The sequence below is a fragment of the Anabrus simplex genome, chromosome 1 (genome assembly GCF_040414725.1).
Source record: "Anabrus simplex isolate iqAnaSimp1 chromosome 1, ASM4041472v1, whole genome shotgun sequence".
Lineage (NCBI taxonomy): Eukaryota > Metazoa > Arthropoda > Insecta > Orthoptera > Tettigoniidae > Anabrus > Anabrus simplex.
The window spans coordinates 884,822,533-884,840,581 of NC_090265.1; the positions used below are offsets into that span (position 1 = coordinate 884,822,533).

At 36.3% G+C, this 18,049-nt stretch overlaps 1 protein-coding gene across 3 annotated transcripts in view; it reads right to left on the reverse strand.

The window, feature by feature from the left end:
- Window positions 1-2,263: 2,263 nt before the first annotated feature.
- Window positions 2,264-18,049, reverse strand: part of Nha1 (Na[+]/H[+] hydrogen antiporter 1) — a 450,871-nt gene continuing 435,085 nt past the window's right edge. For all 3 annotated transcript variants that reach the window (XM_067148046.2, XM_067148052.2, XM_067148058.2), the window contains 2 exons: window positions 16,810-16,911; window positions 2,264-3,851 (listed from right to left, as the gene is read on the reverse strand). In XM_067148046.2, the coding sequence (XP_067004147.2) occupies window positions 3,579-3,851; window positions 16,810-16,911 (375 nt within the window). In that variant the 3' untranslated portion in view covers window positions 2,264-3,578. The remainder of the gene's footprint in view (window positions 3,852-16,809; window positions 16,912-18,049) is intronic.

Genomic DNA, 18,049 nt, shown 5'->3' on the forward strand with positions numbered 1-18,049 from the left:
TGCATTTATGACCTTCCTTTCTATCAGATTTATTTTTAACTACGACAAAAACAGCTTTGTGATCTCTAATACCATTACGGTACTTCATTTTCTCTATAGAGCTCATCTGGTTTTACCAGCACCATGTCCACATCCAGAATATTCTTTCCTCTAGTTCGTTCCATCACTTTCTGAATCAGATGCCCTTCCCATATTAACTTATTTGCCATTTGTTGGTCATGCTTCCTGTCATTCACATTACATTTCCAATTGACATTTAGTAAATTGAGATCACCCACTGGAATCATGTTCCTTTCCATATTGTTTCCCACATAGCTGATTATCTTATCCAATAATTCTGAATCAGCATCTGCGTTACCCTTCCCGGGTCTGTACACTCCAAAGACATCAAATTGCCTATTATCTTTAGAGATGATCCTTTCACCTCTAATTTCACCAGGTGGGAACATTTTTAAATAAAAGTAATTCAGCTTATTATATGTGGATATTTATAAAAACAAACCAGTCAGCAGATGGCTGTTATACAATTAAAGGAATGTTGGAGGCCTGACTCATTTGTTATTTGAGAACGGTATAATTTTAAACATAAATTGGTGCCAAAACAATGAAAACAAGGGAATAGGGACAAAAACTTGATTTCTAGAAAAGCTGCAGTCATCTTCTCCCTTTTCTCTTGTTAAAGTTCCTCAACACTGTGTCTTCATCCATCATTTTTGTATGTTTTGCTTCAAGGAAAATTAAACATGCCAGTCTGTGATGGGCCAATGGTTGGTCACTTGTTGTCAAAGTAGAGAATGTAGATTCATAGGTGGCAGGATTGCAGCCAAATAAATCTGTATGCAAGGGTAGAATATGGGCAATTGGCAATTGGAGCCATTGTCAGATTGCTACACAGGCGAGATAAACTGCAAATTTACCATAGAAAAAGAGATTATAAATGCACTGAAACACACCACTTTGATGAGGCAAGAATGCTAGCTGTAACACACAGACCACACTGGTATCTATTTTTTCTAATAATCACATTTCTTCTTGGGTTGCTAGACAAGTCATTTCAGGTCAATGGGCTCTCTGTTGAGGACACCAGTGATGGAAGATAGATGTGAAAATGAGAGAGATTGGCAGGAAAAGGCTTGGAAATAATAATGGGCACTTCGTAATTTTGTACAATGCCATGAATTTAGTAGGCATACCATATGATCTCACAACCACATTAATAAATTGTTTTTTTTTTTTTTTTTTTTTTGCTAGGGGCTTTACGTCGCACCGACACAGATAGGTCTTATGGCGACGATGGGATAGGAAAGGACTAGGAGTTGGAAGGAAGCGGCCGTGGCCTTAATTAAGGTACAGCCCCAGCATTTGCCTGGTGTGAAAATGGGAAACCACGGAAAACCATTTTCAGGGCTGCCGATAGTGAGATTCGAACCTACTATCTCCCGGATGCAAGGTCACAGCCGCGCGCCTCTACGCGCACGGCCAACTCGCCCGGTTTAATAAATTGTAATACTGTACCTAACTAACTGCACTTGAGATAGGTCGGGCGAAAATGATGCCAGTATGGGTAATGTCCGTCCTTGCCTACCCTGGCTTGGTACGTACTTACATCAATATGCCATGCTGGCATAATGGGAAAATCCCAAAGAATATAAAACTAGGTTATATACTCTTTTATTCTTTTGTTCTGGAGTTGTTCTGGCCTTGCACTTTTCCTTTGGACTCACTTTACGCAAGGATGTCAACAAAAAATACATCTCTCATATTACTATTACAAAAGTTATGACATATTTATTGCTGAATCTCATTCATCTTGGCAAAGAAATATTAAAATTAGAGTAACTTTTAACTTTCTCAGTCAATACAAGATACAAATTTATAAAACACAGATACCAGTACCTGAAAACAAATAAACAGTTTTATTAATGAATAACTGTTGTACTCATCATTGACTTAATTAAGGTACAACACCAGCACTTGTCTGGTGTGAAAATAGGAAACCATTGAAATCTGTCTACAAGATTGCAGGTAGTGGGGTTCAAACATACCATCCCTCAAATGTAAACTAGCTACTACACAACCTGAACTGTACAGCAGGAAAAGTTTTGTTAATGACAGAAACATGTCATTCTATCATTAATAAAACTTCTTTTTGTTTTTGTTCCAGGTATGTTACCTATAGCATTATAAATTTGTATCTTGTGTTTGACAAACTGAAAACTTAACACTTTTAAAAACTAAATCAACACTGGAAAGCCATATCACAACAAAAAATAAAAATAAAGAGATTAATAAAGGAAACAGTAAATTGTCACAGGCAAACACATTTTTCATTTAATGAAATATCACTTTGTATCCTGTAACAGCTTTCCTCACTCACTCAGAACATTGAGCAATCACAGGTGATAGTGCCAGGCTATCACAGGTATTTTGTAATGCTCCTGGTAAGTAATGATCATCTCATGATCTACTAATCAATGTTTTGCTTTAATACTGGATTTTGAGACATCTTATCTCAGTCATTAGAAGAATATTGTAACTTTATTTGATACAAGTTATTATTTACATTATTTAACAATATTTTATGCTTATATTATAGTTCATCATTTGTGAAAGTTCAGTACTAAATACTGGCAACATATTTGGTAGGTAATATAATAGAAAGGGGAGTAAAAGGGGAGTATGTACAGTTATGTAGGTACAAAACATCTGCTTTGAGTATTACTGCATAAAAATTTCTCCTATTTCTATAAAAAGGAAATAATCATGTTTCTCTTTCAACCCAATTTTTTTCTTCTCCTGGTAGAATGCATTCAGAAATGACATGGAGATAGTTCTGAGAATATTATAGTTGTAAATAGGCCAGTTTGTAATCAGTGATGGTTAAAGCTTTGCCTATTTATATAACCTTCAGTTATCATCCTTCATTGATATGAATCATTCCTCTCAAAACTAAAACCAAGTTCATTTATCATGAATAGTGCACTGTGACAAGGATAAGAAATTCTAATCTCTAGCTTATATGTTTATGTCATGATAGAATATTTTATGAAACAGATTACCGTATTACTACTGTAGGCTACTTATTACTACTGATGATTTCCTTTCTGTTACCAGTCCTACCTAACAATGTGGTTGAAATTCTATAGGTTGGTACCATACTTAATTTGTCTTCTTGACTGCAGTCTCTGACACTTGATTTATATCACTAGATACAGTATATATATTAATGTTTTCTCCATGTATTGCTAACAGGAAGAATAACATTTCATTGCTACACTGTCATTTCTATAACGCACATTAAATAGCTTTCACCCATACAATTCTTGAACATCAATGCGTTTTTCACAAAGAAACAATTTACTGGTCACCCATATCTAAATGTATGTTCAATATTGCAACTTAAGCATAATATTGGGTTCAGTTTTTGATCAGAACAAATCCTTATTTTACATTAACTTCTTCTGATTAAAATAGCACCATCTGTATCATTCCAACAAGAAATGCAGGACAGAACTTGTTCCTTCAGTGTTCTCCACTGACTTTGTCATAGGCAATTTGGTCCCCTAAAAAAAAAAATGTTACGTGGCCACACCTTCACCATCTTCTTCCTCATCGATGATGGATATGTCTCTGAGAGAAGGTCGTGCACTGCGCCGCCAACCTTCCACAATGGCAGGGATAGTAGTCTTCTTGAGCAGACGAGGCCCGGAGACGGTGATCAACACAGCACCAAGAGGTGCAGTCACGAGAATAGACAGGACACAGATCATGAGCACAGTTTCAGCATACTGTGTCTCTTGTGGATTGTTAGCTTCACGAACTGAATCCAGAGTGACAGGACCCAAAGCAGCCTGAAAATTTATAAAGTGAGAGGTAATTATTCCAAAACAGGGATAGCTATTAAAAATTACACTAAAAACACACACAGGGTAATTTCTTTCCTGTGTATGTGTGCATGTTTTAATGTACAGGCACTGGATAAGAATCCATTGGCATCATGATGGGTTGTTGTGTTCTTCATTTATTTGGTTGCAAACTTCATTTTGTGTGTATCATCTTTGGCCAAGCAGTTGGTAATTTCTTGCCCCAGAGGTGAAGATCAATATGCAAGCATATGGGTATGTCTGTCCAGCATCAGTGCATAGCTTGCTTCTGTCAAATAACACTGAGGGGTCTGCTCAAGGCTTAACAGCTCTATCTGATGGAAGAATTGCCATCAACAACATCATGTGCCCCTCACTCAATTTGAGCATTGTGGAGAGGTTTGGAATTTAACCCAGTCCTTGGGCATACATTTCTACTCTACTGGCCAGTATTCTGATGGTGAAAATATTTTTTTACCTATGGGATTTTGATGGTGAAAATAATTTTTCTAGCTATGGGACTTGAACTGGCAAACCATGGTGTCAGTCCATGAGGACTTGGTACCTTAACAGCCATGACTACCACGTGGGCCTGTTATTTTTTTCCTAATTAATCAGTTTCATTCATTCAGTCCTACATTCCCTAACTGTGTAAGGAACATATGATGAGTAACTAATCTATAGATTTATAAAAGACCTAAGTTACACATAAGAAATTGGTATGACACAACAAAGACATATTCCAATAATAATAATAATAATAATAATAATAATAATAATAATAATAATAATAATAATAATAATAATAATAATAATAATAATAATAATAATAATAATAATCCTATGGTCTCCACTATCATATGCAGACATTTCAATTTGATGCTATCTGGCTATCTGCTCCTCAATTTCGACGTTTTCTTTTACTCTAGGCCTACTAGATGGCAGACCGAGTAAACCAGAGATCTTTTACATGCCGACATTAAATGACATGGAGTGTTGAATAGACTTTTTTCTGCCCTTCAAAAATCTGACTAGTTCTGCCAGGTTTGAACCCGCTATCTTGGGATCCGGATCCGGAGGCCGATACTATCACTGATCCACAGAGGCAGCTCCATATTTCAGTGTTAGTTATTCATGCCTTGGAAAGATCCCATGGTCACAACATCTTTTCAACACGTACTACATGTACGTAACACGACCTAATACCTTGAAAGTCTGTTTCGATAACATTTTATCCTTTGAAATATGAGTATTTTGCATAGAAATACAACAGGGAATTCAATTATTCTTTTAATTGTTTAAGTTATGAACGTGGCAACTAACAACATTTGAGTTACATTTTGGATTCCTGCCTTTTCATTTAAGTATTTTAGTGTTATGAGAGATTTTGTACTCACCAACAATCCTAGGGGGGAAAAGAGACTTTTTTTCAAGATGGCGTCAGCAAAGGATGTAAGGGAAGATAGCTCCCGGTTCTCTCGCGAAATAATCGGGAATAAGTGTGGTGTAAACAAGAAGTGAGTGAAGAATGGTATCCAGTGTGAAAAGTGTTTAGTTTGGTACCATTTTGAGTGAATATGTTGTGCTGCTTTTGCTAAAAATGTAGATACTTGGACCTGTGTTAGCAGTGGCGAGAGCAAACTGAATAACAGTAACAAACCTAGGCCTACAACGGTCAACGAATCGCTGGCATCTCATTCCTTGGAGGATGGAGGTAATGATAATGTACTTGTAATTCTCGCTTTATTGCAACAGGATTTACAAGCATTAAAAGCGGAGAATGAGATTTTAAAGGAGAAGGTACGTTTACTGGAATCGAAAGTACCGGTACCGGTACCAGTAAACACTCAGAACACAGGTGGCTCCGTGAATTCTAGCGCGTGGTGTCAACTTGCTTCAGATTCTAGGAGGAAAAGTGTACAGTTAAATAAGGACAACTTTGTAATTGACACCACAAATAGATTTTCAGCCTTGAGGGAAGTAAGCGATACACAAGGACTTATCCGTATGGGAAGCAGTCAAACGTATAGCGCAAAATCCGTTACGAGAAGCGGCAAAGGTAGGCCTAAAATCCCACAAAGTGCACCGGCGAAAATGTCTAACATTCTTATATTTGGTGATAGGCGAGGGGAATTGCGGAGAAAATGAACAATGAAGATATTGAAGCATCGGCCGTCATCTATCCAGGGGTCCCAATCAAGAAGGTATTGGAAAACACGGAACAGGCAGCAAGAAATCTCGGAAGTCGTGATGCAGTTGTGATCATCGGCGGGACGAACGACGTAGCTCACAACGACGTTAAGAATGTAATTTCTCAACTTAAATGTAGGCCTACACTAGGTAAGCTGACTCACACTAACATCTTTGTACTGAACGTGCCCCACAGGCATGATTTGATTAGAGACTCATGTGTGAACATTGAAGTGGACAAAGTTAATACAGATATGGTTAAAATTTGTAAACATTTTCGCAATACACAGGTAACTGAACAAAGCAGTTTTGAAAGACACTGTTACACAAAGCGTGGCCTTCATTTAAACAATTCAGGTAAACGAAAGATTGCAAATATTGTTCTAGATTTTATTAATCTTAAGATGTGTACTGTAAAAAAGGCAACTCCCTTGAGTTATAATACTGACCAGGAAAACTAGTAGAAAGAGCCAGCTGTACTTTAAGCTGGCTCAGTCAACTAGAAAATGAAACTCAGGAAAGTAAGGAATTTCAAGTTACCCAATTGCAACAGTTAAGTTTTAGAGAGGAAGGGGGTCTGAGATTGCTCTTGGTAAACTGTCAGAATGTAGTAAATAAACAATCAGAATTCGGTACATTGATGGAATCTTATGAGACTGATGTGGTGATAGGAGTGGAATCGTGGTTAAGAGAAGCTGTGGGTAATAGAGAACTATTTCCAGAAGGGTACACAGTCTATCGTAGAGACCAAGGAGATAAAATGGGAGGGGGAGTGTTTATTCTGGTGAAGGAAACTTATTGTTCACATGAATGGTTTACTGATGAAAGGGATGAAATATTAGGGATAAAATTAGTTTATGATAATATGAAGGACGTGGGAATTATAGGAACATAAAGGCCTGGAAGAGAGGAAAGAGACATGGAAATATTTGAGAAAATAATAGATTATACTCATAAAAACAATAATAATGATATGATAATAATTGGGGGATATCTAAACTTGCCTGAAGTTGAATGGAATGGAGCTGCAAGTGAAGTCCATGAATAGAAACTGGCAAATAAGTTAATTTGGGAGGGAGGATTTACACAAGTAGTACAAGAACAGACTCATTTCAATAACTTACTAGATGTATTCTTGGTTAAACCATGGGAAATTATTGATAAAACTGAGGTAATTAAAGGAATAGGTGACCATAAGGCTGTAATAATGGATGTAGGACTGGTACCAAAAAGGCTTAAAAAGAGGGTCACACAAGACAAGAAATAGTACAGAAAAACTAAAGTTGATGAATTTGGGACTTTCCTTAAATCACAATTCAGTTGTTGGATAAGTGAAGGGAGTAATGTGGATACACTTTGGGCTAAATTTAAAGGAATCATTTGGGAAGGAGAGAAGAGATTTGTACCTGTTAAGAAGGGTAAATGACCTCAGACCCTGTTTATTATACTAGGGAAATAAGAAAATTAAAAAGAAAATGTAGAATAGTAAACAGGAAAATCAAAGAGGGTAGGGAGAGTAGAGAAACTAGAAAACAGGTAATGAGGAAACTGAATATAGTGAAAAAGGAAGCAAAAGAGAATTATATGAATGGCATACTTCAAGGGGGTAATGACCACAAAGGGAAATGGATAAAGCTGTATTCATATATCAGGAATCAAAAAGGAAAAGGAATCCAAATTTCTACAATGGTGGGAGAAGAGGGTGAACTCTATTTAACAGATACTGAGAAAGCAAACCTATTTAGTAGGGAATTCAGAGATTCAGTAGATGATTGTCAGGCATTGGAAACCGAAACAGAAGATAGAGAGGGAGAGACACAGAGGGAAAGAAGAAGCTTCTCATTCACAAATGAAGATATTTTCAGAGAAAACCAACTGCTTCAGCAAGGAAAAGCAGCAGGAAGTGATCAAATTATTGGGGAGGTGTTGAAGACAATGGGGTGATACATTGTGCCTTATTTAAAATTTCTCTTTGACTATGTCATAAATAATAGTGTAATACCAAAGGAATGGAAGGAATCTATAATAATACCAATTTATAAAGGAAAGGGTGATAAAAGGAAACCAGAGAACTACAGACCAATCAGCCTGACCAGTATAGTTTGTAAAATACGGTACTGGAGAGTTTAATATCTAGGTACATCAGAGCGATATGTGATGATAAAAATTGGTTCACAAGGAGCCAGTATGGATTGAGAAAGAAATTTTCTTGTGAGGCACAACTGGTGGGATTTCAGCAGGACATATCAGATCAATTGGATTCAGGAGGCCAGTTAGATTGCATAGCCATAGATCTTTCCAAAGCCTTTGATAGAGTGGAACATGGAATATTATTAAAGAAATTGGAGGGAATAGGATTGGACGTAAGGGTTACACGTTGGATAAAAGCATTTCTAAATTCAAAGGTTTAGAAAGTCAAAGGAGGAAATAATGTATCGCAGGAAGAGAAAGTTTGGAAGGGAATTGCACAGGGTAGTATAATCGGTCCGTTACTTTTCTTAATATACGCAAGTACGCAAATGATTTAGGGAACAATATAACATCAAAAATGTATGCAGATGATATAGTTGTTTATAGGGAAATAAATAACATTGAGGATTGTTTAGAATTACAAAGGGACCTTGAGAGTATCCAACAATGGGTTGAAGAGAATAATATGAAGGTTAATGAAGGCAAATCAACATTTACAAACAGGAGTTTTAAAACTGAATTTGAATATACTTTGGATGAGGTAGTTATCCCAAAAGACGGCAAGTGCAAATACTTAGGTGAGAGATTTGAAAGTAATTTGCACTGGAAGGGTCATGTGGATGACATTATTGGGAAAGCATACAGATCTTTACATGTCATAATGAGACTACTTAAATGATACAACGAAGAATTAAAAGAGAAAAGTTACTTAAGTATGGTTCGTCCATTATTGGAATATGCAAACAGTGTTAGGGATCCTCACCAAGAATATCTAATAAAAGAAATGGATAGTGTGCAGAGGAAAGCAGCAAGATTTTTAACAGGTGATTTCAGGAGAAAAAGTGGTGTATCAGAAATGTTAAAGGAACTTGTGTGGGAAACTTTAAGTAAGAGAAGGGAGAAAACTAGACTTATAGGATTATATAGAGCCTTTACAGGAGAAGAAGCATGGGGAGATATCCGTGAGAGACTCCAGTTGGAAAATAATTATATCGGCAGGACTGACCACAAATATAAAATTAGAAGGAATTTTAGCAGAAGTGATTGGGGTAAATTTTCATTCATTGGGAAGGGTGTGAAGGAGTGGAACAGTTTACCAGGGGTAGTGTTTGATCCTTTTCCAAAATCTGTACAGATATTCAAGAAGAGAATAAACAGCAACAGAGAAAATAAATTAAATGTTAGAGGGCATTCGACCAGTGCAGGTTAATGTAAATAAAAATGTGTGTAAATAAATTAATTCCATCCCCTGGTCGAAGGAGTTTGGACAGCCAAAGTAGGGGACTGCCTGTAGGGGTGAAGTACAGTCGGGACTTCGAGGGCCCTGGGACCGCTACGGTAGCTGTGAAGGCCCTTCAGGAACTTTGAAAAGTGGTGGCAAAAGGGACTCTGGTTAAGACGCAGCAGGTCGTTGTGCTACTTAGGTTAAAAGAAAAAAAGTAAATAAATGCAATGTAAATTTTAATCTTATACCAGTTGTATTGTATCATTTGAAGTAATTCCACAAACTGTATATGAGTTGACTATGTTCGTAAGTATAGGAGATATTATATGTAGAATTTTTTAAATAATATAAATTTATTAAGGATGAGCTGTGTGTTTAATAGAAAAAAAATTGTTAATGAAATTGTATAATATTGTATAATAGGAAAATTTTCTTCTCTTGTTAATTTAATATTTAGTGCTTGACAATAATGTATTTTAGTGTACCATTTGCCACCGATGTAGACACCTCATTTGCAAATAAAGAGATTTTGATTTAGGTTTTTTTTTCTTTTACTTTTTGTATTTGAATGACATTTTTTTTTGTTTTATACATGCCTAGGTATAAAATTACCACTACTCAACATGTTAACAGAGTCCTCTACTCCACCATTTCTTCTAATAAATAAGAAATTGAAAATTCTTTCTCATAATTTTAAAACATTAACTTACTCGGCACTTATTTGTTATTATTTCCCTAAACAATGACACAATTTAAGGTTGAAGCTAAAAAAGGGCTTTCTGTGAACAAAACTGCCTTCATTAAATAATCATAAGCGACATACATTGGAGAAATGGCCTTCAGTTAATAATAAGGTCCATAAATTTACTATAGTCTATACGTGGAATCCATGATGAATGGCTGCACATAATGTCACTCAGGAGAGGAGGTGCCTGAATCCTGTCTCCTCTTAGGCTACATTATGAAACAGTATTAAAATGATGAAGATGATAACACACTCAGAAACTGTTTTGCACAACATACTAACAGAGTCTCATACACATTTAGAATTGTCCTGTGTTCTCGTGATCACAAAACTGAGCCTACTTTATGGTTTGTCATATTCTTTGCTTCAGGACCTATTTCTGGACAAGCCAAATATGGGGCATCAACATATTGTGTTCTGTTACTGACTATTCCTTTCACACTGGCTACTCATTCAACCAACCATCTCTGATGCTACCTATGAAGATGTCTTACTTTCTCATTACCACGTCACAGATACCTGCTGGGTTGAGTAGCTCAGATGGTTGAGGCACTGGCCTTCTGACACCAACTTGCCAGATTCGATCCTGGCTCAGTCTGGTGATATTTGAAAGTGCTCAAATACATCAGCCTCGTGTCAGTAGATTTACTGGCACATGAAAGAACTCCTGTGGGACTAAATTCTGGCACCTCGGCATCTCCAAAAAACATAAGAGTAGTTAGTGGGACGTAAAGCAAATAACATTATTATTCACAGATACTGTGTATGTAGTTTAACCCCTGGTTACTCATATGGTAAGTGTGGCGCTCACCTCCATAGTATATTGCTTCTTGCCGGAATATTACAAGACATCTACTTTTGAAACTCCCTGTACCTTTCAAACAGATTGTTAAGAAGGGGATGTGTCAGTTATTTTCATTATCTTTGGTAATTAAGACCTCCCAATCCATTATTAGGAGCAACAGTGCATGTTTAGTGAGTGGTGCGCTCATTAGCGAGTAACAGTGCTACTCAAACTTTGTGCATTGTAATAAGTCAAGGTTACCGAGCTCGATAGCTACAGTCGCTTAAGTACAGCCAGTATCCAGTATTCAGGAGATAGTGAGTTCAAACTCCACTATCGGCAGCCCTGAAGATGGTTTTCCGTGGTTTACCATTGTTACAGCAGGCAAATGCTGGTACCTTAACTAAACCCACGGCCGCTTTCTTTCCACTCCTAGTCCCTTCCTATCCCATCATCACCATAAGACCTATCTGTGTCAGTGCGATGTAAAGCAACTTGTAAAGAAAAAAAAAGAAAAAGAAAAAAATCAAGGTTTGTCTTCTGCTTATGTTTAATGTAAATGTTTATACTGTGACTGTTGTTAGTGAATTTATACAAGTTATAATGGCATCCATTGATCGGATACCTTCATGTTTGGGTGGAACAGTGGAGAAAGTGGACTTGAACAATGAAAGTGATAGTAATGAAACAGATGAGGTTTACGAAAGTGATCATAATTCTGAAACAGAGTGTCTGCAAAATCTTTCGTTGATTGAAGGCTGTATTCCATTAATTTTAGGAAAGGATGGAATTTCTAACTAGGGCCTGTATGGTCCTGCTACAAATGTTTGAACCTGAAACAAAATTTGCAAACAGTATTCCACAAAAGATATTGAAAGCAACAGAAGTGATGACTGACTGCATAAAATGTTTGTTTCCTATCATGCTGGATTATATGTTTGCATTATTTAGTTCATACTAAGCATACTCCTCCTATCTCAAATGTGTTTAACCTTTTAACTGCCAACATTCGATTGATCGGACGTTCGAGGTTCAGTCTAAAAACGCCGACATTCTGAAAAAAATATTTTCCAAGTTATTTATTCATTTTAATAACATATAATACATGTTTGGGCTAGTATTGGATTAAATAAGAATATATACAACAAGTTTAGTTGAAGAACTTGCTGCCGAGTGGCTTGGTGACCAAGCGGCAATTCAGCTCCCGTGGGCGGGCAACGAACCCCTTACTCTTTTATCGAAAAAAAAAAAAAAAAAAAAAAAATGCAACTGTTTCGTATGCAGAAATGTTAGTACTAGTCAAGGTGGTAAATAGAAAAAGACCAGGTACATTTGTAAACAGTGTAAGAAGGGTGTACACTCTTTGTGCCTCCTTAAGCACATTTGTTAGAACACGTCATAAACATGTGTAAATATTAGTAAATAGTTCCTTGTATCATATTTTTAAGGCAAAAAGTGAATTATTGAGTGTTAGGTTTGTGTGAAATAGACATTAGTAATCATTTTACTTAAATGAATCAGGAACTGCAGCATTTGCATATAATGTGAGATTAGAAAATTTCATGTTAATGTAATAATAATAATAATAATAATAATAATAATAATAATAATAATAATAATAATCATAAAAATGTTGTTACTGTAATATTGTGCATAAGGCTCTAGTTTTATATATGACATAGAAAACACCACCTCTCTAAAATAATGCAGTTTTTATAATAAAAATATTTTTCTTAACATTTTTGATCATGAAATACTTTTTTCAAAGAAAGAAAATATTTACTTGAATTATCACTTCATTAAAAAAATATAAAATAAAGGTGCATTAATTTACATCAATGAAATGCTTAAAGCATTACCTCCAAAACGAAAAAATGCCCATCCAATTTACAAAAATTGAACTGAAATTGTTATGAATAATTTACTGCAAAGTAAAAAGTGCTCATTAGACCTTGGTAGTATAGGACATGGGCACTGCGTATGAGGCTGGCAGTTGAAAGGTTAAGTATTTAAGAATTCATGTTCCTAAATAAATTGTCTACCCCTTAGTTCTGCTTCTTGATGCAGGGTTAGGGACAAGGTGAGATGAATTTATAATTGTTTGTTCTGATGCCAACCTTAGTTGAGGAGCTAATGAAGATGAAATGAATGATGGTGAATGAAATTTGGTAAGGAGGTGGAAGGAATAGGCTGTGGCCTATGAATAGAAACTGTCCCAGAATTTGGCTGGAAGTGTAAAACAGAAAACGGAAGAAAATCATTCTCAGGACAAATGACAGTGGCATTCGAACTCACGTGTCTCCCAAATGCAGAGCTTGGCTCCATAGCAGTAGTATGTTAACATGCGCAGCCACTCCACTTGGTCATGTTCCTAAATAAATAAATATCTCAAACTGATGAATTAAAAATACCTCCATCTTTATATGGGTATATTACAGTCGCAGCAATTACGGGTGGTGAGGCGGGGCAGGCGCATTATATTTTTATTCCATTTTAGCCAGCTGAAACTAGGAATTATAGAAATTATTAAAATAAGCAATTTGTTGTCTTATTGGCTAATTCTTTCCTTTATTTTCTTTAATTATTCACAAAATTATTAGCAGAAATACGCACAAAATATTGTTCGTCATGGCTAACAAATTTGTATAGTGCCACAACAAGTAGTGGAGACTTTACATGTGCTGTGAGGAAGGGTAGCAGGGGTATATATTTTTTATCAAGGTCATGGAGACTGAAGTATATTTCACCTGCTTGCCGCTTGTTAGTTTCTTAGTGTGAAGTCAAATAGTAAATTATTTTTAATTGTGTAGTCATGTCGTACTTCTATTTAATTGTAATACATGTGTAATATTGTACCTTTAGTAAAAGACTCACTGTATAGTGCTGAATAAAAATTTGAAAAAAAAAAATACTGCACATAAGTTGGTAAACTTTAACTCTGTTGAAATTCACTCAAAGATCATTAAAAACTTAACATTTTGTAGCTTTTTTCTCTTTCAGTTTTGATGTATATACCTACTATAATCTCGCTATATTCTACCAACCTGCGTACTTTTTGTCTGAACATTATTTTGCCTTCCCTCAACTTCTAATTCCCAATTGCTACTACTGGTATATTATGGCTTTTAAACATAAACACTGTGCTCACTAGCAAGTAATGGCACAAGTCAAGTCATAGCAAGTAATGCTGGGTTAAGGCTACATGCAAAAGTAAAATTAATTTACAAAATAATATTTTTGACTTAATTAGTAGTCACAGTAATGCATGTCTAGTTGAAATGAATAAACCTGTCTCTGTAGGGAAATGGGCTAATTTACCAGTATACAATACTGTACTGTAGAGAGCTATGACTTGCTCCAGTGATAAGAATACAACAAATACAAGGCCTACTTGAACCTCCACCTATTAGGTGGTGGAATATATTATTGTATTAATAGGCAAAATAACAAGATTCTCAGTCATTAAAAGAAGGAGGATACACAAAAAATTCTGTATCAAAGGAAGCGGATGATAGAGAAAGTAGGAAAATGGAAGTCTTGCTAACAAAATCAGGAGAAAAGAAGAATTGACCAATGAAGGTCATGCAGAACAGATGACAGGAGAATTTTGGCACAAGTGGAAACATTATCAGATTCTACTGAGACTTGGTGGTTCTCATCAGTTGTGAGGTCTGGGGAAGTAGTGTTACAGTATTAGTACCTAATGTGGGATGCTCTTCAAATGATATATAGCAAACTGGTAGGTCCAATAATGAACTTATTCAATTCAATTCTCAGTATGTGAAGGATACCAGAAGAGTGGACCAGATCTGAGATAGTTTCTGTATACAAAAAAGACTCTAACAATGGCATTAACAATTACCCTCCAATTAGTTTGATGTCTTACATATGTAAACTTTCAACTACAAAATTGTTGAGAAGAATGACAAATACCCTAGACATTAACCAGCCAGCTGAACAGGCAGGTTTTTGATCTGAATTTTCTATAACAGACCATCTCCATACCAGTACTGTTAATCAGGTCAATGAGAAATATAAGAAATGCAAAGAACTCCATGTAACTTTTGTTGACTTCACCAAAGCTTTTGACACAGAAGAACATTCATGTTTTTTGAGTGCTTTATCCAAGCAAGAAGTGCCAAAGCATTACATAACATCATATCTACCATCAAAGTAAAGCAAGAGCCAAACTTGAGTCAACTATCTACTGGAGGATATGTTTTGATTCTTGGACAAGAATGAAAAATATGGCATTAATATGAATATTAGAAAATTTCCATTTTGAGATTTTCTGAAGATAATGCTCTGTTTTCAGAGAATCATTAAGAGCTTCAGTTTGTGTTAAGCAACCTGTATGGGCACAGTAAATGAGTGGGACTGCTGATGAATGCAGCAAAGATAATGTTAACAGCAAACAACCCTGAGGAACTAATAATGCTGAATGGAGAAACAATTGAATATGTTGAAGGGTAGATGGTGTCCTTTTGGAGCAACCTGGAAAGAGAGATCAGGAGGAGAACAACAGCTGCCTGGTGGGAATAATGGTCACTTAGCTTCAATCTCAAGACTGATCATCTGCTCGATTTCAAGAAGGAAATTATAAGAAAGTTACATGTTCAAGAGGGAAGTAATGCACACTTGTGTCTTCTGCTTGTTCCTATCCTGATATTTGGTCTGTAACTAAATAATATGTTGGCAAACTTCTTGTGAGTCAGCAAAAGACAGAAAGAAGTTTACTGAGTATAACTCTGAGGGGCTGTTTCCATAACACTGTCATAAGGCATATGCACAACTGAATTAAAGGATGTATAAAAGGAGATATTGTCTATGAAGTGGAGTTGGACAGGACTTATAACAAGATCTGATATCCAGAAATGGAGAAAGGCCATAATGAAGTGGATTCCAATAGATGGAAAGCAAAGAAGACTATTTATTGTGTAGGTAGTCTGATATAGTGAGGCAAACTGTTGGGCCATTGTGGATAAGAACTGCCCAAGACAGAAGAACCTGGAAGATGATAGGGGATACCTTTGCTCCAGAATGATAAAAAGAAGAAGGTGATGATGATTATGATGATGATAGAGAACTAATGGATGTCAAAAGGAATTATGGCATAGGAACGGACTTACCAGTAACAGATTTCTGTGATCCTTGCACTGCTTAACTCTACTGTATCAGAAGACGCTAAGAAATTACATATGATTTTCTAATGGCGAAACGGGCATAACATAGCTAACCAAACAGCGGCTTCAATACGAATGTCAAACCAACAGATGTGCGCAGGAAAAGATTGGAACGCTGATAATCAGTGAAAGGGCGATTAAACCCAAAGTTATTTATGACCGCAATCTCAATCCGGTTATCGGATACTCTGAGGCACAATTAAAGGAATCGGTAAGAAGTGACAAACTCGCTATCAGATTTCTCTGCTTCTTTCGTGAATTATTTCGTTTAAGTATAGTGTAAGAAATACGTTGTAGAAAATAAGTCAAACAATTGCTCTTGGTCTATCTTTTCCCTCATATCTGTTTGCTGCCTTCTGAAATGACTAGTTTTAATGATTTTTTATAGTTTTTTCCATATTCGAACGTGTTGCAATGAGCGGGCGAGACAGCTCAGTAAAGAGAACTCTAGTGGCGGTAGTCGGAAGTATCTCGAGGCCGAGTCTATTGTGCTCTATTTCCCGTCCTTGAATATCTCGTACGGAACGTCTTGACAGAGCTCTTGCTCTTTAGAACCCTATTTATCAATAGAAAAAATATTAAAAAATAAAACAAATATTACTGATAACAATAATATCATAATTACCTACCTGCACAGTTGCTTTCGCCATCCAGGAGAAAGCGACGAATATCTTTTCTTTCAGGTTAAGTTTGCAACCGATTGCTAGCCCCACAGTAGACAGTATCCTGATCTGTGGAACAAGAGAAGAAATATTGTTGTAATAGGCCTATTTCTATACATAAAATTATGAACTTGATTCCGTTATTTATTTTATTATTATTGTAATGATTGCTGAAGAATAGTAAACAAATCAGTTCAATCGTAAGCCTACCGTACGTGTATTTAAGAATGCAACGAACAAGCTAAATATAATTGAAAATTGAGCAGAAGAATACTAAACGCCAGGGTGTTGTAGGTCCTATATGCGTAGGCTATGTATGTCCAACGTTAATTTTTAATATCTTGAACATTCTCGATACATGCAATCAGTGGCGGCTAGTGGTATCTGAAGCTGGGTGTTGCACCAAAATTTTAAATGTCACATTTTTATAGCTTACAGAAATAATAAGAAACTCTATTATCGTTAAATAATGAACTACATTCCTACTAAAACTGTAATATATCTGACAATACAACCCAGAAAATACGAGGCTAATTGTACATTATAACTACAGTTAACTACTCTTAATAATAATGTTATTGGCTTTACGTCCCACTAATTACTTTTCACGGTTTTTTGGAGATGCTGAGGTGCCGGAATTTAGTCTCGCAGGAGTTCTTTTTCATGCCAGTAAATCTACCGACACGTAAGACCTATCTGCGTCGGTTCAATGTAAAGCAAAAACTGCAATTAAAAAAAATCGAAATGAAATTATCTTAGCGAGAGGAGAGAAAGTGGGAATGAAGTCATCTTCGCAAAGTGGTGCAGTCTAACGAGGACATTTGGAACTGTTTCTCAGTAGGGGACTTGCTAGTCTCGTGCAACTGCCTGAGACCGATACGATCAAAGATGGTTGATTTAACATGTTTTAGAATATATTGGGAGTTGTGCAACACTGCAACAATACCGTTCGCTACACAAATGCTTCGTAACGGACCATTAAACGTTGCTGGCTTCGAATCAAACTCAGAGGGTTTGCTTTCCTACGGCAACTCCCTAGCGGACAGCACTGCTGGTGGTAAAGAATCATCGCTTCTCCAAACTCGGAACGAGGGCTTTTCGTCGGTCTCCTTTTAAGTGGACTCAGATATTCTCTCACATATCCTATATTTTTGTGCGGCCGGGGTGACGCCTCAACTATACATCTCACCTCGCCAGGCCAAATAGC